This window comes from Delphinapterus leucas, chromosome 2, assembly GCF_059928025.1.
Source record: "Delphinapterus leucas isolate spDelLeu-1000000601 "Yukka" chromosome 2, BTC_Dleu_Yukka2, whole genome shotgun sequence".
Classification (NCBI taxonomy): Eukaryota; Metazoa; Chordata; class Mammalia; order Artiodactyla; family Monodontidae; genus Delphinapterus; species Delphinapterus leucas.
In genome coordinates, this window is record NC_143130.1 from 23,666,973 (window position 1) to 23,694,085 (window position 27,113).

The following is a 27,113-nucleotide window of genomic DNA, read 5'->3' on the forward strand; positions in this document are numbered from 1 at the left end:
TTCTCATAGTACTTATCCCCTTCCACGAATACTATACAATTTACTTATTTTTGTTATTTTTATTTCCTGTCTATTCTAACCACTAAAGTGTAAAATCCACAAGGACGAAGACTATTGTCCATTCTGCCCACATGTATTTTCTGTGTTCATAATAGAGCTTGGGACACACAATCAGAGATCAGTAAGTATGTGCTGAATGAATTCAATAAATGAATATGTATTACAAGGCCAATATTTTAAATAATATCCATTTTTAACTTTAAATTTACATATGGTATGGATTTTGCTTCCCACATGCCTTCCCCAAATTGACAGCAAGAGTTGCCCTACAATTCCAAAACAAAATGAATGAAATCGATGAAAAGAGTAGTAACCATCAAGTGTGCTTCTTAACTAAAACACCATAAACATTTAATCTACAGTTACATCACTGAGAATAGAAAATAACACCGGGTTTTGTTGTTGCTGTTGGCTGAGCAATTCACCCTGGCCCAGACAGAGAGGATTCATCAGGACATGGGGATCCTGAAATCTGTCACTTGATGGTTCCCAATCGTTTCTACTAAATAATGCCCCCTTTTTTAACATCAAAGGATATCATGAACGCCCACAACAATACAGCTGTAATTTTAGTGTACGTTAATTAGGGAAATACATAATAACAAACGGCTATGAACTAAACGAAACTGTATGTTATTAACCACAACTGTTATACTCATTTAAAATATAGTTACATGTATGCTCACATAAGTGCTTTTACTCAGCCTACATACAATGCTTTATGCAATATAAGTTCACACGACCCAGGCAATAACCTCAAGTCTTCCCATAAGTCCAAGATCTACAGGATGAAACCAGTGGCATAAAGTATCGGAAATCTTCATTATGGATCTTTGAACCTTATAAATGGAAATATCACATTAATACAATTTAAGCACAAAAAAGCTCAAGTAACTTAAAGAAAAACAAACTAGTCCTCTGGAGTCAGACTGTCTGGATTCAAATCCTGGATCCCTCAATTACTAGTGTGTAATCTTAAAAGTTTACCATCCCTACACCTCAGTCTGCTCGTCTACAGAATAAGGACAATAACAGCACTTAATTCATAGGGTTATGATGAGGACTAAATGAGTTAGTATGTGTAAAGCCCTCAGAAGAGCGTGTGGCACCTAAGTCAGGGCATCTAAGTGCTGCTGTTTTTCACCAAGTTTCATCAAATCCAGCATTTAGTCTCCTGTCCCTCAAGGTGTGATATAAACTCACCATGCATTACACCTTTTTGCTGTTAAAGTTTAGAAAGGTTGAAAAAATAAAGTCTCAAAAAAAAAATACCCGCTGCCATGACACATTTGTTGAAACATTTAATATTTGTTAAACTATAAACACGAGTTTACTGATAGGCTCTACTGCTACAGTGGGTTAAATACCACTTTGGCAGGTTCGACAATTGCACAGTATTTGTAAGAAGAATTACAATGTCTACTGCACAGATATGTAAAGGTATAGAATTCTATGCCATTTAAAAAAAATTTTTCCCAAAGCAATTTTGGTAATACTACAGAGGACAGTTCTGGCAATCCTTTCCTTCCCAACAAAGCCAGCTTTAATAAAAATGAAGGCACTACCAGCTTCACTTGAAGTTGAACTTTAAGAAACCCTTTAAATGCAAAACTAAGTGTATCCCTGTTTCATATTTAACTTGCAATAGGATACCCAGCCACTATCAGGGGACTTGGCAAGGTTTGTGAGTTGACGACGCGATGCCTGCTGAGATGGGCTCCACACACAGGTAACACAAAATTGCAGACAAAATCTTCCAACCTACACCTCAGTCTCCTTTAAAGTTAATCTGAACACACCATACATGAAAGGAAATGAAAAGTGAGTTTTTCTCCTTTACCATGGCACTGGGACTTCCTGAGTTTTCCATTCCATTGCTGATTGGTCCAGAACTACTGTTTCCTTCTAACTATTCCCAATTGTGTCTGTCAGACATAATTAGGGTTACACACTAAAAAGGAAGTGTTAAAATGTAATAGTGCCATTAAATCCAACAAATAATTTTTACTTTCACCCTCAGTATATCAGGAAAAATAGCTATTACCATTTGACATCTGGGCTCAATGGAACCTTCATATTTTTAAGCTATTTTTATGTATAACTTACAGAAATATGAATAAAAGGATAGTGAAAACAAGGCTAGAAATGTTGCTATCTCTGCATTTATTTGTGATTTGTCTAATAATTATGAAATGTCAGTTTTTTCTCTTTTCCATTACGAGGGGAAAATGAAAAATTCTGCATTTTCAACTATGTTCAATTAACCCTAAAAGTAAGCTAGAACAATGATGTTTCCCATCTTCTTACATACATTCTTGAAACAGAATATAGAATTAGAAAAAAGTCCCAAAATTAGAAAAATGAAGGGTGACAATTTATTTCACTATTGGATCATCCTTATCTAGGTGATTTCATCCCTCTTCCATTTTATTAGTCTTTTGTTTAAAAGCATATTTGGGAATAACTGATGAGTAATGATGAGTCATAATAAAATAATACCTATGATGAGAAAATAGCAAGATGTTTCAAGATACAGGAAAATATGATCCATAAGATCCCATAATGTAACTTAGATTTATAAAAGGGTGCAATAGACCCATATGGTAATTAATGGCAAGGCAGAATGAGTTTTATTCAATTAAAAAAATTAAATAAATTTTCTCTTTGTGCTTTGACAGCATCTAAGAAAGAATAAAAATCATGAAATGCCAATCCTTTCAGACAGTAAGAACTGCTCAAAACTCAAAAACAAAATTAGAGCCAATCGGGCTTCCCTGGTGGCGCAGTGATTGAGAGTCCGCCTGCCAATGCAGGGGACACGGGTTCGCGCCCCGGTCCGGGAAGATCCCACGTGCCGCGGAGCGTCTGGGCCCATGAGCCATGGCCGCTGAGCCTGCGCGTCCGGAGCCTGTGCTCCGCAACGGGAGAGGCCACAACAGTGAGAGGCCCGCGTACCGCAAAAAAAAAAAAAAAAAAAATTAGAGCCAATCAACTCTAACAATACACCGAAGGTTAAGAATACTTTTTCTCAAATTATGTTAAATGTTAATACCAGAAAAATTAAAAATTTTTCAATGTAAATAAAATCATCTATTAAATTAGAAACACTTTTAAATGAAAGATGGAATAAAATGGGTATTCTGTATTACTAGCAGTACTGTAAACTAATATAATATTTTAAGAGAAATTTCATTAAAATTCTTTTAACTTCCATAGTCTTTAACTCAGTAATTAAACTTTCGAAATTCAATCATAAGAACTAACCTGAAATATTGAGAAAACTGCATGAATGAAAGCATATATTGCAGTGGTATTCATGTAAGTTAGAACTTAGAAGAGGCCTAAATCTTCAAGACTAAGGGATGGCCTATCGTACAGTCATTTAAAATTATGGCTATAGGGACTTCCCTGGTGGCCCAGTGCTTAGGACTTCGAGTTGTCACTGCCGGGGCACGGGTTCTATCCCTGATCGGGGAACTGAAAATCCCACAAGCTGAGTGGCGGGGCCAAGAAATAAAATAAAATAAAATGACGGTTTTAAGACTATCTAGGAACATGGAATAATATTCTTCATCTTTTATTTCAGATGAGACCTCTCAAACATCACTCTGTAGCTGAACACCTAACTGCTATGAGGCATATACTCACAGATATTCACTAAGTAAGGACCACAAATCAAAATCTTTAACACACTTGCAGCACCTCCATACCCGCACCCTACTCAAAACACATTGTTGCTTACACACACCCTATCACGACTAACAGGGCGCACACACACACTTACTTTGAGGACTACATCACAGTAATAATAGTGGTTATGTTCCAGTGGGAGATTTTTGGTTTTAGTTCCCAATTTTTACCTAAAAAATTTAAAACAAAATGCCCCCTCAAATGTATTTAATCTAAGTTTGTAAATATATATACTTTGAAATTCAATTCCAGTGAGACTTCTAGGATATTGGTATAATCACAAATTTATTATGGCACCGCAAAATGATACAATTCTTTTGAAAAGCAATGTGTAATACATGTCAAAAACCATACATGTGTTTATACCTTTGACCTAAAAACTCCTACCCTGGGAATTTATCATAAAGAAATAATATAAAAGAAAAACGTGCACAAAGATACTCAATGCAACATTGTAATACTGAAAAATATTAAAAGTCTCTAAAAATAAGACAATGGCTATGTAAATTATGATACATTCTTTAAAAAAGAGTAAATATAAAATACACAGGAACAAGGAAAAGAGGCGACAAAAATGTTAAGTTAAAAAAGCAGAATATAGGGGCTTCCCTGGTGGCACAGTGGTTAAGAATCCGCCTACCAATGCAGGGGACATGGGTTCGAGCCCTGGTCCGGGAAGATCCCACATGCAACTAAGCCCGTGTGCCATAACTACTGAGCCTCCGCTCTAGAGCCCGCGAGCCACAACTACTGAAGCCCGCGCGCCTAGAGCCCGTGCTCCACAACAAGAGAAGCCACGGCAGTGAGAAGCCCGCGCACTACAACGAAGAGTAGCCCCCGCTCACCACAACTAGAGAAAGCCCGCGTGCAGCAGCGAAGATCCAATACAGCCAAAAATTAAATACATGAATAAATAAATTTATTTTTAAAAAAGCAGAATATAAATACTGTTGAATTAAAAAGGGTTTAAAAATTGTATTAACTATGTCAATTAACCAAAAATTCTCTTCATAAATGAAAAAGGGATGGGCACACTGAAAAATAAGGAAGACTGTTATGTTAGAGTGGGGAAAAAGTGTTCATTTTTAAAGTATTTTCTAATGGGACTTTGAAGATAATGTTTAAAAATCAAAACATGCAGGGAAAAGTAGATACTCATGGATAATAATTTCAAATTTTTGAAAAGAAAATCTAGAGTTTCAGAAAGGATAACATAGGCCTTTGCTAAATGATAAAGCAAATTCTGGTCTAGATGCAAAAGTTTCCTTAAGGAAAATAAATTTTAAATATATTCCTATGTAACTGCTCTAGCAAAGTTCCAGAGACACTAAATTATTAACAATGTTGCTGTTTTTCTTTCTAAAACAAGCCATCTATGGTTAAGTTGTATGCTTTTTCTTAAGACTTTAAAAACTTTTCTTGGCATTTGATTGGATATTAACACTAACAGAAAAGGAAAGAGTGCCACCTACTGAACTGTAATCCCTTCCACAGTAAAAAAAGAAATCAATATTCCTATTTAGACTGCAGAATTTGAAGTCTCCAGCAAGAATAAAGTGGATAATTAAACATTATGAACTAGCAGCGTATTTTAAACATTACATTTTTACTACATAATACCTGATAAAAATGAATAATAACTTTAAACCAAGTCTGATTACATGCAGGAAAAACAATCAATCAATGCGTTAATTGTGCACATGGCAGTGTATTATCACAAACCATCAACAATTAATCAACACTGTAACGTAACATCACAAGGCTCACAAAAAAGAAAAAGAAAGTATTACAAGTATTGCTTCTTTTCTGTGGTAAAATTAGATGCAAATAGCTACCTTTAAGTATTATGTAAAATAAAATTCTTAAATATGTCTAACGGTTAGAAAAAGTTGATTACAAGTTATTGAAAGTGGATCAGTAAAATTAAAGTCTATCACCAAAAAACAATGAAAGAGACATACAGAAATATAAAAGATAGCTGCAAAGATCTGGCCCAAACAACTTGCACATTCACACACATCTTCAATCTATTTCTCTCAAAGCCAACCAGCGAGGTAACATTCTGAGTGATTCTGCGGTCTTCAGGTGTGAGTCTGTGGACCTGAGCTGGCTGGCAGTGCAGCTCACACAGGAAAGGCAGGACAGTCCGTCAACCAGAAGGCAGTAAAATACCCCAGCAGATGAGAACCTACTCTGTGCCGAGCACTTCACACACCGCCAGAATTTTCACATCAGAAAGAATTAGACTGGGTGTTATTACCAACGTGTATATTTACAGTACTGTAAGTGTTTCTTCAGGATATAATGGTATGACAACCATCATACTTGGTGCTGAGATTTTCAGGAACAAATTGTAAATGTGGTCCAGCTCTCAAAGACCAAGTTGAAGACTTACAATAATAGATGATATTAATCTCATTCACTTTTTTTTTCTCCAGCCACGCCACGTGGCTTGCGGGATCTTAGTTCCCCAACCAGGGATTGAATCCGGGCCCATGGCAGTGAAAGCATAGAGTCCTAACCACTGGACCACCGGGGAATTCCCTCATTCACTTATAAGAACAACCCTATGGAGGCTACTATTTCCATTCTACAAATGTGGGAACTGGGGCTTAGGAGAGGAAAGAGCAGACATAACAATATTGGGGAGAAAGCAAAAAAAAAAAAAAAGAAAGGCTTTAAATCATCAAACCCCAATGAAATACCAAGCTAGAATTTTTGGCAGTCAAACACCACATGACTACAGCAAACAACAGGCATCACAGCACGAGCGTTATCTATAAGTTTAAGCCCTAAACTAATAAACTGAAGGTTGATATTTAATCTTTTAGTAACAAAACTAACGTGAGGTGTTTTTGAACAGTTTCTGTTCTAAAATCTCAAAGCATATTAATTCAGCATCCTACAATGACAAACAGGGCCATCTTCAAAAATCCTCATTACACCATGAGGTCAATGAAAGGAGAGCCTTTGCACCCCCAACATGGAGCACAGGGCCTGGCACAAAGCAGGTGCCCTAAAATTAAACTAGTAAAAATGACAATGATAACAATATGCAAACCCGGCCTTTTTTTTTAAAGCAAGTGCATCTGTTGCCCTTAACAAACAACATAGTCTGCTCAGCATCCCAGGTTCATGCCGGATTATTTAATCTTGAACTCTACCTGATTCCTCTTTTTAAAAAATAAATACAGGTTATGCTGGAGCATTGCCTGAGGGATAGAAAGTCCATTCTAAGGTTAATCCCCAGATCAGGCCAATCTGTTTAAGATCAGGACACCTAGATGCTGAGATTACCACCCAGCCTCCCCAGCATGAAGCCCCGCTCCTCTCTCTAACACACTCTCTATAATTTATCTACCACCCAATCCTGTCCACTCAGCACCTCTCCAATCCGGTCCTTCCTCTGATCACTTCACCACAGTCAGAATTCAGGCCCCATCAGCTCCCCCTTGCGTGGCCACACTAAGCTGCACCCAGGCTCTTTTCCAGGTCTTCTCTCTCGAGGCCATCCTCCTCCTCACCATGAGAATTTACTCATGGAACCATCTTATCCCGGCCACTTAACCGCCATCGAGTCCCTCATCCTTACAGCTCACTAAGTAAATATCTCAAATAATTTGAAATCATCTATAAATATTAGTCTAACCTTTCTTCTTTCCTATAGATTAGAAGCTCTAGGAAGGCAGACTTGGTGCTTTCTATTTTCGTTCACCCCTGTATCTCCAGAAATAAGCAGCATGCTGGGTTGACAGTAGGCTCTCCATAGCTATTTGATAAGTAAATGAAAAAATGATTCTGAATTTGCCTTTAGCACCGATGGTACAGGATAAATATATAACCGATTTAAATTGAAGCAAATAACTTGATATTATTCTCTCTGAAACAGAAAATCTCTATGTAGCCATAGCAGATAATTAGTTAAATAAAATGCAATTACTGCACTGTCCCAGATAAGATTCAAATTCAGCAAAGCAAGACAGAATAAATCCTAACTACAATAAAAACACTAATGTTGGGGTCTTAACCCAAGTCAGCTGTGTAACAACTGTCTCCCTACTCCCCTCAACCTCCCTCCCTACACGCACGAACACACACACACACACGGGAAATTTAATCCAAGAAATCTAACTGTGGATATTAGAAATGTTAAACTTCTGAAATTTTTAAAATTTGATAAAAAACGGACAAAATATTTTTTTCTGTCATGGATGCCTAGAAGGGAGAAACAGACAAATTTGGTGGTTGTAGTATGTAAAATATTAAAATGCTTAACTTTTCTAAGGCATTTGATATTACTCTGTTGATTTAGAAACATACAAACTATTTATTATAACACTGGAAGTGTGCTCTGATTTTTATAAATCCACACAAATTAAAGGGAAAAAATTTCAACAAGGAAGAGAATTTTGGCCTGGTCCACTATAAACTGTGGTCTATCATATCAGCATGTGCTGGTACTTTTACTGTCCATTGTAAAATGTATACACCTCTACTTAAGGGCTGATTCTGCTAGTCTGAATGCAAAGCAAAAGATACCCATATTTTTAAAAAACCTCATTTAAAAACTTATGCTGTAGGTAAAAATCCATATCAAAGGACAATAATAATAAGCAAAAATTCACACAAGTGAAAGAATCAAATAAGATGTTACCAAACGTGATTTTTTTTTTTTTTTTTTAAATAACTGCACTGAAGGAGTCAATCTGAAAGGAAAAGAAGAACACTGGAAGAGCCCAAGGATAAACCCTGCTCTGTTTCAACCTGGACTTGGAGAATAACAGCAGGGTGATGAGTGATGCAAAGGACACTGGGCTAAGACCAATGCTGGGCCTCGAGGGCCAGCTCTGTCACTCAGCAGCTGTATTACTCTGGACAAGCTACTTTCTGAGACAGCTTCCCCAGCGTTCTGAACAAACTGCCCTAAGGAGAGCGGTCAGTACCTTTCTCTGTGTCTCGAACTGACCACTCAGGTAGAGTAAAAGGGCTTTAGGTTTTGTACAAAAAGGGCTTTAGGAGTGGAGAGAGAGTGCAGAGGAAGCAAGACCAGTGTAAGTTCTGGAGACAAAACCAATCATTAGAACAAGACATACTGAGGGTGATGATGGAGACACACATTACATGGCGTCTAAAGGAGCCCGGCTGAGGAGGGGACTCCAGATGAACCTGAGCAAAGATATGGAGGTGCATGGTTCATTTGGGGAAACATAAGCAAGTTAATGATTCTGGAGATTAAAGCCTGAAGCAATGAGGGGCATGAAACTAATATGAAAACGCAGACAGAAGTCTCATCATGAGGACCCTATAGGTTCACGCTCAGAAATTTGTCCTTAACATCCCAGACAAGTCAGCACATATCAACCCTTCATTATCACTTCAGATGTAACCTTTAGGCTCAGATGCTGTAGGATTAAGAAAAACAACACGATGCCTCCAGGTAACCACCTAGGATACACAGAATAAACTTTGCCCAGACCTTCGCACCCCAGCCCTGGGACGTTAGGAGGGGAGACCCTGAGAGGGTCCAGTGCAGGGCTGGCCACTGGGCTGGACTTGGGGCCAGGACGCTTTCCGCAAGCCCGTCCGCTGAGAAGACGGGCTTGATGACGGTACTGCTCCACTCAGGAAGGCCTGCCCAGGCTGAGATTTCCAACAACCACAGAAGGAAAGCCCAAGAGTGGGGAGAGGGGACGCCTTATTCTCCTCTCTACTGTCAATCCCACTTCCCCGTGTAGGACTTGACACTGTGGGAATCCACGCACGCAGCACTGAACGGAATCACCAAAACCCGAATCCAGCCCTGCTCCCAATGCACCATGTAACGCAAGGCAAGGTAACTGAAACATTTGTTTTTGGAACTTTCATTTCTCCTCTGTAAAGTGGGAGTGATGACAGCATCTGCCCTTAGGGTTGTTTCAAGATTAAATGAAATAATATTTATAAATTTGCCATGTGATGCCAAGCTTTTTTATATGTCTACTTTCAAATAAACAAATATTGATATTTTAGTGACTTAAAAGCAGTGCAAATTTCCTCATTAGCACTCTTCTATTCAGTTAGTAAGTAATCTAAGTTGGAAGAATAAACATCTTTTCTTTAGAATGATTAAAGCTACATTTATCTTGACCCAGTGCAGCCAAAATTTAAAACAAAAAAAAATTTTTTTTTAAATTAGGGACTTCCCTGGTGATGCAGTGGTTAAGAATCTGCCTGCTAATGCAGGGGACATGGGTTCAAGCCCTGGTCCAGGGAAGATCCCATATGCCGCAGAGCAACTAAACCCGTGCGCCACAACTACTGAGCCTGCGCTCTAGAGCTCACGAGCCACAACTACTGAGCCCATGTGCTGCAACTACTGAAGCCCACGCGCCTAGAGCCTGTGGTCCGCAACAAGAGAAGCCACCACAATGAGAAGCCCGCACACTGCAAAGAAGAGTAGCCCCTGCTCACCGCAATTAGAGAAAGCCCACACACAGCAACAAAGACCTAATGCAGCCAAAAATAAATAACAAATAAAAGCAATCAATAAAAAAAAGTGGAAATGTTCAATTAAATACAATAATATTTTTTTAAAAAAGAGGCCCAAGTGGAAATCAAATAACATTTACATTAAAAAAATTTTTTTAATCTATAATTATCTTGCATGAAAAAAAGAACTTGCTCTCCACAGACATTTTTGGTTTTCCTTGAGAAACAAGGAGCACGCACTGTACCTGTAAGCAGTGGAGAGCCAATAAGGTGTTTGACACTATGGGATAGACTTAAGTTTTATTTAGCAGCTTATCGTGGAAGATAAGGATAGTTCAGGAGAGAGATAAAGGTTTAAACAAAGGGAATTTTGGGGTAGTGTTTTAGAAATTTTTAGGAAAGAAAATTAGCAGAATTGGTTATGGGACTGAAGGAACAGAGTGAGCGGAGGGGCCAAAGTCAACACTCACACGTCTAGCTTGAGCGGCTGGGTATCAGATGGTGCCACCAACAGAAACAGATAACACAGATTATCAAGGGTGAGATACTCTGTGTAGCCCTTGACGTGCCAATGTGAAGTACCTATGGGAAATGTGGAAATGGCCGCCTGACACCTGGATATAGAATCTCAAAGGTGTGGTATGAGGGGACAATTTGGGGACTCATCAGTATCCAGATGACAGGTGAGACCAGGAGAGTAGAGAAGATCACACACTGAAACGCTGTACAGTGTGGGAAGCAGCAGGTCAAGGATACAATTTTGGGAGCATCAACATTCTGGAGGTAGAAGAGCCACGGGAGGTGAGCCCATGGGAAGCACAGAGAGTGAATTAGTCACATAAAAAGAACTAAGAGAGGACGATGTCACTGAAGAAAAGGAGTTTCAAGGGGTGCCCAACAGTGACCAATGCAGCAAGAAGGCCCAATAAAGGGAATCCTACAAGAAAGCTGCTGCAGTGGCAGTGCAGTTTGGGGATTTTCCCAAATTGCCACATAAAAATAGAGCAACTACTATAATGAGGTGACAAAGTACACCCCTCGACACCAAAACACAGAGGGTGAGGGCCAATCACCAAGAGCCACAAGCCCTGAGTACTACCCATCTGCCAGGGCGAACGGTGAGAAGCAACGGGGAGACTGAAAGAAGATTCTCCTGAAAAAGGAGAGCCTTAAAACCCCAGCAGGTGCTGACTGCCAGACAGGCAGGCCACACGAGAGGAGGGGCTGAGGCTGGGAAGGTCTGGCCACTTCCAGGGGCAGGGGAAGCGGGGGTGGGGGGTGATTGATGTAGAGGGCGGAAGGGTCAAGCCCCCCGAGCTTTCAAACCTGACCCTTGGCTCCTCTGCCCAGGACAGAGCCCACTGAGAAGAAACTTGCTGGGCCTGGAGTCATAGCCGAGCAGAAAAGGAAAAGCAAGCTGACAAGAAGGAAAGAGAAGATCCAGATACAAGTGCTGGAAGAAAATGATACAGAAAATCTCAGAAAGCAAGCTATGTCTGCGCATTACACAGCAATAGCAGAAGAGGGAGCACGTAAAGCTAGAAAAACCACCCTCAACTTCCTTACAGATGTTCAGAAAACCTACATTCACCTGCACAATTTCTATAAGAAAAAGGAAATGAAATACCAAAATAACATCCCTACAGACAATGAAAGTACGCGAGAAACACACACTCAAAAAACAGATGAAAACTGTAATGTTCTATTTGAAGATGGTCTAGAAGACGTGAAAGAGCATAAATCAAAATTAGGAAAACACAAAAGATGTAACAGAACTCAAGAAAGCAGCTATATGGTCTGACAAGGTACAATCATAGAAAACTGGGGGTGAGGAGTAATAGGATAGCATAAGCAAAAACAAAATTTTTACCTGTTTCATGAATCATGAATGGCAGTTTTAATAGTGTATGTGTAATCCAGGATATGGATAATGTTCTAATTCTATCATCTTCTTTTTATCCCTGGGAACCAGAATTCTTGTTAGAGACAAAAGTATTTACTGATATAACATGAAAAGCAAAACACCCAGAGTCATGAATTTGAATTGGAAATATCTGTATAAACTCCTGAGGTCACCTATCTGTTATCTGTCTGTCTGTCTATGTATTCACACACATCTGTATGTATATACATGATATAGATATTTATTTAGTTATTGCCTAGAAACAATGACAACCCAGCTGTAGTAAGTACCCCAACTGCCCAGATTGTGAACTGGAAATGCCATTTCCCAAGAAGCCAAGGCTTTCTTGGAAAAGTGACTGATTCCGAGTGTGGCACAAGAATATACAAGATGAGCTAGGACATTGTGCGACACCAGGTAGCAAGGGCACCATCAGAGACCACTAGCATCATGTCAAAAGGATTCAGAAGCCACACTGAAGAAGCCTCCACTGGCCAAAAGATGGGAAGATCTGGTTTGCAATAAGGGTAAGAATTGTAATGAAAGAAACCTAACAAATATCTTTAAATCTATGAGTTCACAGTGATATATCAAAAAAAAATTAGTCACCTATGAATGACAAGGAACCAATTCATTATCTTAAAGACAAGGGAGATAAAATGAAAGAACCAAGCATTTATCCTGCTTTTGCTGTATGAACTAAGTAACTAAACAGTGAATGAGGGAAAGGATTTCTTTATAAAATTATTCCAATTAAAGAATGAGATAAAAATAAAATGATAGAATATCAGTACCTTATGACCCCAACGAATGAATAGACCTAGGCACTGAGCACTGAAACTCCTAGTATCAAAAAGAGTGAAAACCAGGGACTTCCCTAGTGGCACAGTGGTTGAGAATCCGCCTGCTAATCCCACCCCTCTAGGTGGTGACCACTTAGAGAGGTGGGATAGGGAGGGTGGGAGGGAGACACAAGAGGGAGGGGATATGGGGATATATGTATATGTATAGCTGAGTCACTTTGTTATACAGCAGAAACTAACACAACATTATAAAGCAATTATACTCCAATAAAGGTGTTAAAAAAAGAAAAGAATCCACCTGCCAATGCAGGGCACACAGGTTCAATCCCTGGTCCAGAAAGATCCCACATGGATCACTGGTCCGGGAAGATCCCACATGCCACGGAGCAACTAAGCCCCTGCGCCACAACCACTGAGCCTGCACTCTAGAGCCCATGAGCCACAGCTACTGAGTCCGCGTGCCACAACTGCTGATCCACGCGCCTAGAGCCCATGCTCTGCAACAAGAGAAGACACCGCAATGAGAAGCCCAAGCTCCACAACAAAGAGTAGCCCCCACTCGCTGCAACTAGAGAAAGCCTGTGTGCAGCAACGAAGACTCAACACAGCCCAAGAAAAAAAAGTGAAAACCAGACATTTGTCTCCTGATGAAGGAAAATGACCCTGCATCTATCTTGCCAGAGGTACTGATCAATCCTCAGATTCTTGCTGCCAATTTCCAAGAATCACATTGTGCTGCACCATGAGTACACAGTCAGCAAAATCCGGACTGTGGGAAATAGTATAAGTCCAACCACCCAGGTTCCTCTACGAATACACTGTAAGGAAAAAAGGGGATTTGGTGGGGGCAGGGAATTACAGGGAGGACCTGTAGATTAAAAGAAACTTTAAAAGACATGTAAAGTAAAAAGAGGGGCTATGTAAAGAAATTAAAGTATCTAGAGATACATGTTTGATTGACAGAACTATAAAGAAAAGAAAAGCAGTATGTGCTATAAAGTGAGGACACCGGAGGGAGGGAAGAGGGGCTGGGCATATGGAGGGCTCTGGGGTGGCTGGTAAAGTTTTATGTATTGAACTGGGAGATGGTTAAAAGGTATTTTCTTTATAATTCACTAAGCTATACCCACCCCCCCCCCAGAAAAAAACAGATCAGTAAGGATAAAAATTTCCTTTAAGTCAACCAGTTAGGCAGTACTTGGGATCTCAGTGAGAGCTGCTTCAAGAAAAGGATGGAGGGAGAAGTCAGATGGCAGTAGCTTGAGAAATAAATGCACAGGCTCAGCGGCCATGGCTCACAGGCCCAGCTGCTCCACGGCATGTGGGATCTTCCCGGACCGGGGCACGAACCCCTGTCCCCTACATCGGCAGGCGGACTCTCAACCACTGCGCCACCAGGGAAGCCCAAGGATTCATACTTTAAACAATGTTATTCATGGTGAATGGGAGTACAAGGAAAATAACGAGGACCTTTCGTTTTATACTGAATATACTTAGGCAATATTTCCTTTTTTTTCAACATGCTTGTGTTACTTTTGTTAATTATTTTGAACCTATAAATGTTTATCTTTTAAAAGAGCTTCATAGTGACTTTCCTGGTGGTTCAGTGGTTAAGACTCCATGCTCCCAATGCAGGGGACTTGGGTTCAATCACTGGTCAGGAACTAGATACCGCATACCAAAACTAAGATCCCGCACATGGCCACAGAAGTCCTGCGTGCCGCACGTAAGATCCAGCGCAGTCAAATAAATAAATAGAACTTCCCTGGTGGCGCAGTGGTTAAGAATCCGCCTGCCAATGCAGGGGACATGGGTTCGATCCCTGGCCCAGAAGATTCCACATGCTGCGGAGCAACTAAGCCCATGAGCCACAGCTACTGAGCCTGCACTCTAGGGCCCGTGAGCCACAACTACTGAGCCCCTGTGTCACAACTACTGAAGCCCAGGTGCCTAGAGCTCCACAACGAAGAGTAGCCCTGCTCGCTGCAACCAGAGAAAACCCGCGCACAGCAACAAAGACCCAACGCAGCGAAATAAATAAAATATAAATAATAATAAAAAATAAATATTTTTTTAAAAACTACACACAAAACAATATTTAATAAATAAATAAACAAACAAACAAATAAATAAAAGAGCTTCATAATATAAGCCCTGGGGGAGAAGAGACAAATTGAGAAGAATTTCAAATAGTTTCTGGAGAAGAGTTTAATTTGAAGGTGGAAATACTCCACCTTCAAAGAGGGGGCGTGTAACTCCCAGCTCCTTAACTGTGGGCTACGTGTAAGGAATTCTTTCCAAAGATGACAGTGTGGGAAGCAGGAAAGAGGGTATCTTTACAGTGAAGAAACCTGAGAAACACTACCTCGGCCAGGTGACCAAGGTCAACATCAATACTGATCAATCACATTGATAGGATGTTCCCCTAATATGATGTGATGAAAATGGCACTTTACTTCTGTGGTCTTCCTCCCCCAAAACTCATAAGTCCAGTCAGATCATGAGAAAAGCCTCAGACAAATTCCAACAGAAGGGCATCTATAATGTATCTGACCAATACTTCTCAAAAGTATTCTCAAGGTCATCAGAAACAGGGAAAGTGAGAAGCTGTCACAGCCAACAGGAGCCTAAGACAGGACAACTAAAGTAATGAGTATCCTGGATGGGAGCCTGGAACAGAAAAAGGATATTAGGTAAAAACTAAAAATAATGGGCTTTAGTTAATAATAATGTATCGACGTTGGCTCATTAACTATAACAAACATCCCATACTAAATATAACATACTAACACTACAGGAAACTGGGTACAGGATATAAGGGGACCCTCTGTACTATATTCTCAATTTTTCTGTAAACCTAAAACTATTCTAAAAAATACTATTCTAAAACTATTCTAAAAAATATTTTAGGAATAAAAACCCTAAAAGTAGCAACATCACAGTATCTTTACCAAGTTTGCTAGGTTGAGGTTGGTAAGTTTCTGCAATAAATAAAGCAGAGTAAATGGTTTCTATTTATTTTTTCTTTGTCAAATATTATGGACAGATCAACAGACCACCTGAACACTACTGAACACACTCTGAGAACCAAACAATGACTTTGGCAGAGAATGCTATTTTTCACGCATTCCTCAGCACAACAAAACAGGGAAGAAAAATTTTTTACTGCTGTGAATATGAAAATACGTATGACAGGCTGGCGGGAGAATGTTCTTGGTGACACACACTGGGTACCGGCCATCAGAACTGTAATAGTCTACACAAGACGTGCATTTATAAAATACTTCAAAGAGGTCTCACTTGTAAACATTTAATCAGATACAACGGGCAGGAATGCCTTCTACTTCATCTCCTCCCACACCATCTTCACAGGGCTGACAATCAGAGAGCTCTTCCATCAAGCACGCACCCTAGCCCAGCTGTTAAGTTTGTGTTCCCTCAGCCCCTAAGCATGTGATTAACATTGTTTTAGATTTACTCTTATTGTCAAGTCACTTCACAAATGTATATTGTCTTTCAAGTGAAAAGGAACTTCCTCAAGAGTGAGGAAGCAGGACTTCCCTGGTGGCACAGTGGTTAAGAATCCACCTGCCAACGCAGGGGACACAGGTTCGAGCCCTGGTTCGGGAAGATCCCACGTGCTGCGGAGCAACTAAGCCTGTGTGCCACACTACTGAGCCCCCGTGCCACACCTACCTACTGAAGCCCACATGCCTAGAGCCTGTGCTCTGCAACAAGAGAAGCCACCATAATGACAAGGCTGCGCACTGCAACGAAGAGTAGCCCCCACTCACTGCAACTAGAGAAAGCCTGCGCACAGCAACAAAGACGCAACACAGCCCTAAATAAATAAATAAATTTATTTATTTTTTGTTTTTGTTTTTGTTTTGCAGTACGTGGGCCTCTCACTGCTGTGGCCTCTCCCGCCGCGGAGCACAGGCTCCGGACGCGCAGGCTCAGCGGCCATGGCTCACGGGCCCAGCCGCTCTGCGGCATGTGGGATCCTCCCGGACTGTGGCACGAACCCATGTCCCCTGCATCGGCAGGCGGACTCTCAACCACTGCGCCACCAGGGAAGCCCAAATAAATTTATTTTTTAAAAAAAAAAGAGGAAGAGAGATGGGACATTCATTGTTACGTGTCCTATGTGTTCAGCACTGTACTATTCTATATAAATGTCTTACAAAATCTCTCACTTAGTCCTCACCATCGCTCACATGGCAGGTATTACACCTATCCTATGGAGGATGGATATGACGTTAGGAAAAGTAAAGTGACTTGGTGAGACTGTAAACTCAGTAACTAGTTGAGTCATGTCTGAACAGCTCCATGAAGTCCAAGCTTCTTCTACTACAGCCCGCTGCCCCTTCAGGCCTTCTAGGCTTCCACCCCCACCAGACGACTTAGACTGCTGTGCATGGAGAAGACGTTCACACGCTTTTTTGACAAGAACCAAGTCAAAGGATTGATAAGAGGGTAGTCCCATGACAGAACTTTGCGAACAAAATGTTATGACCAAAGTCTGACCGTGTCCGTGGCTCTTACGAAAATAAAAAAATAAAAAGCTTGGTGAACAGGTGTTATTATCAAAGCTGTTCACGTCTGTACCACACTGTGCACCACTAACCAGAATACTAGATACTTTCTAACATGCTGTGCCTGTGGAAAAAAAGACGTCAGGTTGTAAATGATTTATTAAGTTGACTTGTGTGGCTATATTAAAAAATGGTAACCACAGGACTGTATTTTATGTCCTTTTCCATGAATAAGGGGAAAAGTTTTGGATAAGCATCTTATCGTACTGCCTATCATTACTACATCCTTATGAACCATATGCATATCGTATGAATCAGCAATATCTCTGCTCCTTAGAAAATCCCTAAGTGTTAGCTGAAAAGAGAAGTGGTCAAGGCTTACATAATTCTCCTCTTAAAATGTTTATAATTTTTATTGAAGAAAACTTGAAATAAGATTCAAGTTTTGCTTCAAATAATCCAGAAGAGAAACTGAAAAATTTACTATTGTAATTTCAGACAGAAGTCACTAGCTAAAATCACTGAATTCTTTTTCATACTTCCTTCACTACCCAGCAAAAATCTACTATCTCAGTCACATTTCCTTGGCAGTATTTAAATATGATAACTGTATCACTTGGAGAGAATTTCACTGTGCCATAAAAATGAAACAAAAGGGTTAAGCATAGATTATAATCAAAGTCCTAGCCTTGGTTTTGAGTAATGAGTTCATTAGGGCTTATTACACTATTAAAAATAATTAAATAACTCTCTAAATGAATAAATGCAGGCCATACATGGACCAGGGATGAACCTGTATGTGAACCAGGAACTGAGATTAATCAAATATGGATTCAAATTTTCAAAAAGACTAGAAAAAAATTAAACAATATAACTATTAAACAGGAGGTGTAACAAGAGACAGAATGAAATGAAAACTACAAAACAGATTTAGAAAGCTCCAAAGCGCACCGAGAAAATGGACTAAAACTTTCTACATGGGGAAGATAGTAGTTCCGACTGAATCACACGCCAACTGATAAAGAACCTAAGTCTTGGCCATTACACATTACCACTGTCTAACCCACTGACATAAAACTCATATCCTTCTGAGATCACTGATGTGCCAGTTATATACAGTGCCTTTCCTTTAGTTTCCTCCTACGTAACGCCTTCAGTTTCCCCCCAGCATTTGATTACCATTCATGTTTTCTTAGCACAATTCCAAATTTTGTGTACTTCTAAGTGGCCTTTCAGCTAAAAATTTCAGAGCCATACAAAGACTATTCTTAAAGAACAAGAGGACAGATCACGGACTGACTTAGCACTACTTTCATGACGAGGTCCAGGATGCTGAATAAATCACATCCAATGACAACAGCAAAGAAGGACATTCCAGGCCTACCTGACAGTCATGACCTGTTTATACGAGAAAATGGAGTTCTTCTCAATACAGCTACTAGCAGGCCTCTGCCCAAGAAACCCTCCTTTGATAATTTTAATATTGAAAAGTATTTGTTATATTTTTAAAGTAAATAAATATATGCTTAGAGATGCTGTAATAAATATAAGTTTCTAAGATCAAAACCACTGACATTGGGGAATGAGGGGTTTAAAGAGAATGACTTTACATAGGGAGCTACAAACAGTAAGATTTCCTCCAAGGTAATAAAGGCTACAAATACAAATAAATTCAAAGGTGGGGAGGAGACAGATTTTTAGCCGCTACTAAGGAAAGCTGGGGATGACCGAGATGCATGTGGAGATTTCCAAGTCCTGCTGTTCATGTACCATTAGGCCAGAAAAGGAGAAACAAGGAACCTCTACAGGCAAGATTCTATAAACAACGTTTACTTGAATTGAGTTCAAGAACATTTACTGAAGGCACCCTTTGTATCACATTTACTGGTGAAACTGATTGCTGCCTTCAGTCAGGATTAAATCTCTAAGAACTTTAAGCAGAAAAGTGCTAAGCTGTCAAGCAGAGTCTTTTTCTAAGGGACTCAAACCAGAAAGCTATGACAACCTTCCAAAAGGTTACAGCGAGTTCTTTCCACACCCATGGTGCCTATCACCAAGCACGAACACAGCACTTCACCTCAGCACATTTGATTACAGCACCAGCACTGTTCAGTAGAGCCCGCTGCCCCGAGATCCAGAGTGTCTGATGGCCACGCACCAACCCAGGATAAATCTCTACAACTTAGGGCCAGTGTTCATCCAGTTTTTCAGATGAGGAAACACTGACACACAGATTGTAAAACAACTTCTTTCATGTCTAAAGCTAGTCTCTGAAACAAGTAAGTAACACTTCAAAATGTTATTAAAGTGCAACTGGAGATTAGAAGAAATGAACCACAAGAAACTGGGACCCTCGGGAATTGCTGGTGGGAAGGAAAAATGGTGCAGCCACTGTGGAAACAGTATAGCTGTTCCTCAAACAATTAAATATAGAATTACCATATGATACAGCAATTCCTCTTCTGAGTATAGACCCCAAAGAACTGAAAAGCAGGGAATCAGGTATTTGCAACGTTCATAGCAGTATTATTTGCAACACCCAAAAGGTAGAAACAACCCAAGTATCCATCAACAAGTGAATAAACAAAATGTGGTTTAATACGCACAATGAGGTATCATTCCGCCTTAAAAAGGAGAGAAATTCTGACACCTGCTACAACACAGATGAATCTTGAAGACATTATGCTAAGTGAAGTAAGCCAGACACAAGATAAGTAACATTCCACTTATATGAAGTACTTAGAGTACTCAAATTCATAGACAGAAAATAGAATGATGGCTGCCAGGGGCTAAGAGGATGAGGAGTTATTGTTTAATGGCTACAGAGTTGGAGGTTAAAAAGTTCTGGAGATGAATAGTGGTGTTGGTAGCATAACAATGTGAATGTACTTAATACCACTGAACTGTACATCAATAAAAAGGTTAGAAAGTTATTTCTGCCATCATTGGCATTATCCTGAAGCACATCTATGGCTTTAGAACTTTAAAAAATAAAGAAATTTCAGCTTTTCCATTTTTTAACGAGAAAAAATATTCTGTACCTGCGTTAAAGACCACAAATTACTATGTATCTCTTTAGAATCTTAGTGAACCTAAATGATTAACATGTAAAATCATGCAGGAAAAAAGGAACTCTGCTTGGATTGACTACTGTGCCTGATTAGGTATTATTTTACAATAAAAATTCTATATGACCAAACATAAACATTTCTACTCATCATAAAAATGCAGATAGCATGCTCTCACTGCTGATGGCCCAGATTCAATCCTTGGTCAGGGAACTAAGATCCCACAAGCCACACAGCGTGGCCAAAAAGAAAGAAAAAAAAAATACAGATAAATAGATAAATCTGCATAATATTAGTGAATGTTCACTCACTCACTGTTTCCAGTATTATCCAACTCACATTTATAATAAGGGGGGAAGGGGGAGAGCTACCCCAATTTTCTTTATGTTTCAAAGGCTTTCTCATTTACTTAATATCCCGTTCTCATATAATACATCTTTGACAGACTTCTCTCTGTGGTCACATTCTGTCCTCCCCTACTTAAAATTTACAAAGGAAATCAAAGCCTCATCAGACATACCCTTGATTCCATGGCTCTGCCTGGTGAGGCCCGCTGCAAGTTTGTTGGCTTAAAGGTTAGAATAATTTGTAAGTAGTATTACAATATTTTTACTGCATTTCTAGAACTTATATGTTAGCATAACTTTTTATGTAATCCAGTTAGGAAACCTAAGAAGATTAAAAACCCGTTAAAATAGTTACTAATATATGAGCGAGAAACAAACAAAAAACCCCACAGACCTTCTTGAGAAGACACAATGGGTGGCATGTAATCAGGGATGTATTCTTTTCTTTCCTCTGCATCTTTACTTCCGGGTTGAGGAAACTGAAGTACGTTGTTCTTGCTAACAGGAAATGAAGGAATTTGATGTGGGAAAGTGACAGGTTCAATGTTGTGGATATAGTCTTCTAGTTCATGAAGACTAACCCCCATAAGTTGGAAAGCTTCACCAACATCATCCAAAATTGGGTCTGTCCGGCCATCTGAAACAAAGTCAAAAGCAAAGCAAATTATTTTAAGCAAATTCCATGAATATTTTTTAAAATACTAAGAAAAAAGTATTAGGTAAACATGCAGCTCAGAATCAAATATACTATATACTTAAGACCCAGTCACTGGAAAAAATTGAATAGATTTTCAATAGACTATCATATTGTTTAAATATTAGAAAGTTGACTCTGAAAGTCAATTTTAAATATGATCTGACAACCAACCAGAACACCACAGACAATTCATACTAACAATCAGCCAGTACAGAACTAATGTCAAAAGTAACTTACAGATGGTCAACAGCACCTGGAACAGTGGCTGACACAAAGTAAATGCCCGATAAATATTACTATTATTATATTTTATCGAATAAGTATTGATAGAATGCTGAGCTAGGTAAATGTCCATTCCATTTTCTCTACTGCTCAGTGATACAACTCTGGAAACTACAACAGCGGTTGGCATATAGTTGGCACTCCATAAACATTTGTTGAATGAATTATACCACTGAATCAATTTTTTAAATCCAAGAAAATCTGCTGAAAGGGCTTAGACCATAAAGGTAATTTACATGTAAAATTTAAATGTATTTAGAAGACACCGTATAAAATGGGTAGAGATAAAATGATAAAACATTAGATATAGTGAGATTCTCTTTACAAAAGGAAGTTTCTCCTCTGCCTGCCCTTAGCAGAACTTAAGGTCTCTACATCTTTTAAAACTTCTATGAAAATTCCAGTTCCAGATTTCCAATAAATAGCTTATTTTTTTTAACTATCATCTCCTATGATCACGCCAAACTCAGTTTGTCTGAAATTAAATCATGATGTAAAATGGAAAAGAATAATCCAAAGTTCATAAAAATTAGACACATGTTTGCTCACACCCACACAAGGAAACTTCTGGAAGGATATACATCCAACTGTAACAGTTTATGGGGCTGAAAGCTGCAGAACAGGGGAAGGGCAGAGTTGAAGCAGGAGACTCGTTTCTAACTTCAAAGATTTTGTAGTCTGAATTTTTATACAAGTATGGGTTACTTCTTTGACGTAGAAAAAAGAGAGGATAAATAAAATGAATACTCATTCTTTCCCTTAATGACAGACAGGCATTTCAACTCTTTGATTCTTATTAAAAGCAGTATTCTTTTCTCAGTCTTAAAAATGTGGTCCTCTTGAATTCTTCCACATTTTTGCAATTTCAACCCAAGACCTTCTGGTGTTCCCCCTGCACCCTTTTGAGTACCGGCTTTCAGAATTTTTCCTTTCTCTCTCTTCCTATTCTCACTGTCTCAGCCTAGTTTCAAGTTCTCCCACCTTGCGCCTCTCTTGCACTTAACCGCCTCTCTTGCACTTAACCGACAGCACAACTGTCTTGAAGCATCACTTTAATCACACAATCCCCCTCCGTAAGAGTATGCAGTGTTTCCTACCACGTTGTAATTTCTCTCTCTGTTAAGTCCCTCCCTAATCTGACCTCGCTCCATTTAACATCTTCCTCTAGCACCTTCCAAATGAACTGGTTACATATGCCAAGCTGGCCGCCTCACTTACTCCCACTTGGTTATCTCAGGTTATGCTTTTCTCTACCTGACATGCTCCCTACATTATACAACCTTGCTTCACGGCTCAACTCAAATCTCATCTTTCCAGTGAATCCTGCCCTGGAACCCAGAGTGTACATGTGTCTCTCCTTCACCGTATTCCTTTTGCATTTACTGCCTATACCTATACCGTGCACTGCTTTCAGTGTATACACACATTATTTAATGTATAATACCATGCATACAGAAACTTCTGCCTCTGAATGCTTTGGCAAATCGTTACCTTAGGGAAATTTTCAAATGCATTATTTGTTGAATTGATAGTAACTTCTGATACTTGCTTTAACTTTAGAGCATTTTTTTAAAAAGGAACAAATACCATCAGTTTGCTTTTACTGACATTTCGACACCCTTTAACACACCTTACGGGCAGGGATTGTGTCTAAGTAAGCCTATGTCTCCGACATGTAGCACAGAACTCAGATCATAAGTGGTGCTCAATAAACGTGTGTCAGAAAGACAAAGGAAATAAAGAAACAGAATACAAGATTGCATAGTGGTGACCTGATGTTACAGTAACTCCGGTTCAAAATAACAATAGTGTAGAGAAAAGAATATTTAAAAGTCTATGACTAATAAGTATACCAGGAATTAGCATTTTCAAAAAGTCACCAAACCACAATGGAGAATGAACCCGATCATCGTATTCTCACTAAAAGCAAGAAAATCATTACAGAAATTGGTTAATTATCGAGGTTCACGTTAACACAAAACAGGGATCACCCGATGACTCTAGAATACCTGGTTGCTTGGAGTGTCAGCACCTGTCTGGTACCATGTATAAGGCAGGAGCAGTAACTATGTATTCAGGGTTATTCTGATTACCTAAAGGTACAGAACATCTGTCCTCATTTAGGGAGCTTGGTAGCAAAAATATAACCTGGGCTACGTATGCTGTAACAGTGTACTCAAGCACCAGAAGGGAGGAGGGAGGGAAGAGAAGCAAAAGCAGACAGCGGTGTGCTGGTGGTGTATTTTAAAGATCAAGATGAATGAGAGCTACTCAACAGTTCCAAATTCAGATTAGAAGTATCCATGAAATCAAGCTGTCTAAAAATACACATTTTTAAAACTCAAAAGATGAAATGACTAAATAGTTATTATGGTGGTGGATTATCAGTTCACTTATTTATTCAACAACTATTTCCTGGGTGCCTATTCTATTATGGCACTGTACTAGGTTACAGAATACAAATATAATACATTTGTCTCCTGGGGAGGGGAGAGGGGAGGGTGAGAGATACACACAGATGATTACAAAACAAGGTGTTCAATAACACAGCAGAAATATGCACAGAATTATGAGAAGAGATGTCACGAGTTTGCTAAAGCAAGTGATAAGTGAATCTCAAACTAGAAGTCGTACTACTGGTGGACCAGGGGGCGAAGGACACACTAGGAAACAGCATGCATGCAGGAACGGAGGCTTAAAGTGTTTCGGAAAAGGCAGGTAGCTCAGCATGGTTGCAGATTTAGGATGACAGAATGGCAGAAGATAAGAAAAATACTAGCTCACAAAGGGAAGTGTGTGCTGCTCGAGAGCTTAGATTTTTCAGCCTGTAACCAACTGAAATACTTTTAAGAATGACAAAACCAGATTTGCATGATGGAGAGATTAACATATTATTCTGGCAGCACTATGGCGCTGGAATGGAATTTGGGGCCTAAGAAGTAAAGTGTATTCATGGGTCTCAACTTTTCAGTGGAGCAATCTCTTTAACAAAAAATATCCTATAAAACACTTCACCCAGTTTTCCAGCTGAACACCTGAAAAATAATGCCCCCTGAAACTTAAATGAGGGGTAGATCCCCCTCCACACACACAGACTTCCCATCAATGAGATGATGTGTTGCTTCTACTAAATATTCCAACTTAGTAAATGCCACCAGCTATACACACTACCAGACATTTGCTTAAAAAGCATGTACTGTAGCCCAGATTACCTGGGGAGCCTTGTAAATTGCCGATGATCCCTCTACCACACTTTGATAACCACTGACACAAAAATATAGAAGAGGAGGAAATCAATGGGTGGCTGAGACGTAAGCCACAGGTAATCTAAGTGAAACCGACCAAGTCGGCCTTGGGAAGGAGTAAGCAGAGATGCTGTCTATGAAACGAACACATACAGAAAGAAGAGGCAGTGTCCCTAACGGACCAGAGCTGTCAACGAGTATGTGTTGTCAGGAGCTGAAGAATGGCCAGGCTTGTAAGAAACGGCCGGTAGACGGAGCGCCTGTGACAACTAGTTGTAGTAGTTTGCGGGCAAGGGAGGAAAAGAACCAAAGTAACAGAGGCTGTAAGACATTCTGGAGGTGGTTCTACACGCAGCCAAAAGCAGACGATGATTAAGACCGATGATCAGATCACAGAGGAGGGCAGAGGCTGTGGAGCTGGGAGCGGGGACAGGGCTCGGGCTACGGGCGGGATAAGTTAGCGGCTGACGAAGAGGGACCAAAGGGATGACTCGAGTTTCCAGGGACAGCGGGAGCGGAGGGACGTCAGGGGCCGAGAAGACACCCAATCGCGGGGTGGGGGAGAAGAACCAACACCTCCTGGACGCCGGTAGAGCGAAGGGGAACGCGGAGGTGTCACCCGTGACTGGCCAGAGGCAGCCCTCCCGCACCCAGCCCGGTACTCACACAGCTCAGAGTACCGGTGGCAGCCCCGTCCCAGCTGCTGCAGGTAACGCTGCAGCACGTCCGTGAGGAGGTGGCAGGCGCTCAGTTGTACCGAGTCCCAGCCCAGCGCCTGGCAGATCTGCGCCACCGAGACCCTCAACAACGACCTGGAGTAACTCTCGCACATCCCGCTCCCTGGACTCCACCGCAGTCCTTGCTGCCACTTCTCTCCACCCCCGCCGCCTAACCTTAGAAGAGCCCCTGATTCATCCTCTAGGGCCCCCGCGGCGGGGAAATCGTCCCCCCCCGACCCCCGGCGACCACCTCAAAGCCACAGCAGCACGGAGCGCGCCAGCCTGAGAGCCGCCATTTTGGACTCGCTCCGCCTCCCGCTGGATGGTCGCCGGGGGGAGGCAGCACTAGCCGAGTGCGGAGCGCGCCGATGAGGAAGCTCCGCCCCGTTGGAGCAGAGCGATGGTCCCGGTATCGACTCTCGGGCCTGGAAGGATGCAGGAAACGGCAGCTCCGAGCGCCGGTGGAGGATGCGCCCGAGGAGGCAGGTGCTTGGGGCCTTCCCGGGGTGCTCGCTCGCAGATGAAGGAGGAGGGAACGTCAGTGGTTCAGGGGTCGAAGAGCGAGCCGGGATATGAACCTGAAATGCGGGTGTTAGAGAAGAGTGGGAACCTGAGAGGCTGTGAGTGCAGGGGTGGTATTTGGGGCGTGAAAACTTCAGGACTCTCCCAGACTTGGATCTAATCCTCTGCTTGCCTCTGCTAAAAAAAAAAAAAAAGAGCTGCTTACCATTGTATAGGTTAAATCAGGTCCAAGCTGTTAAGCATGCCATTCAAAACCCTTCACAATAGGGCGGGGTGCAGGGTGTGGCCAGCGTGGCACTGACCTCCGGGCAAAATTTACGGGGGCAGCAGAAAACGTAATCAAGATCAATAATATTTTAATACAACTTTAAAAAATCCGACCACTGCCCCCGAATTCCGGCCTCACTCCTTTCTAATCCCAGCCCTGGTTTCAATAAAACTTTATTTACAAAAACGGGTGGCATGCTTGTGAGCAAGAGTTTGCCGATGTACCTTCACCAGCCTCTGGGATCTGTCAAAGGAAGAAAGGACTCAGTTGCCTGCGGAAAGTCCTTAACTCAGCGAAACAGTCTGTGTATGGAGAACTGTTGCCTGCCCCAGGCTTCTCCTCGCTCCAGCCAAGGGTTGCCAGATCTTAACCTGATGCGGGACACCGAGATTTTGTGATCAATAGCTCGATCAATATTTTTAATCATTGGAAATACATTTTTTAAATTAATTAATTTATTTATTGGCTGTGTTGGGTCTTCGTTTCTGTACGAGGGCTTTCTCTAG

The 27,113-nt window shown here is 40.7% G+C and overlaps 1 protein-coding gene across 1 annotated transcript in view; it reads right to left on the reverse strand.

The window, feature by feature from the left end:
- Positions 1-26,111, reverse strand: part of TAF3 (TATA-box binding protein associated factor 3) — a 153,258-nt gene extending 127,147 nt beyond the window's left edge. The window contains exons 1-2 of the mRNA XM_022580267.2: positions 25,765-26,111; positions 21,269-21,511 (exon numbers count right to left, since the gene is read on the reverse strand). Coding sequence (XP_022435975.1) covers positions 21,269-21,511; positions 25,765-25,930 — 409 coding nt within the window. The 5' untranslated portion in view covers positions 25,931-26,111. The remainder of the gene's footprint in view (positions 1-21,268; positions 21,512-25,764) is intronic.
- Positions 26,112-27,113: the final 1,002 nt, after the last annotated feature.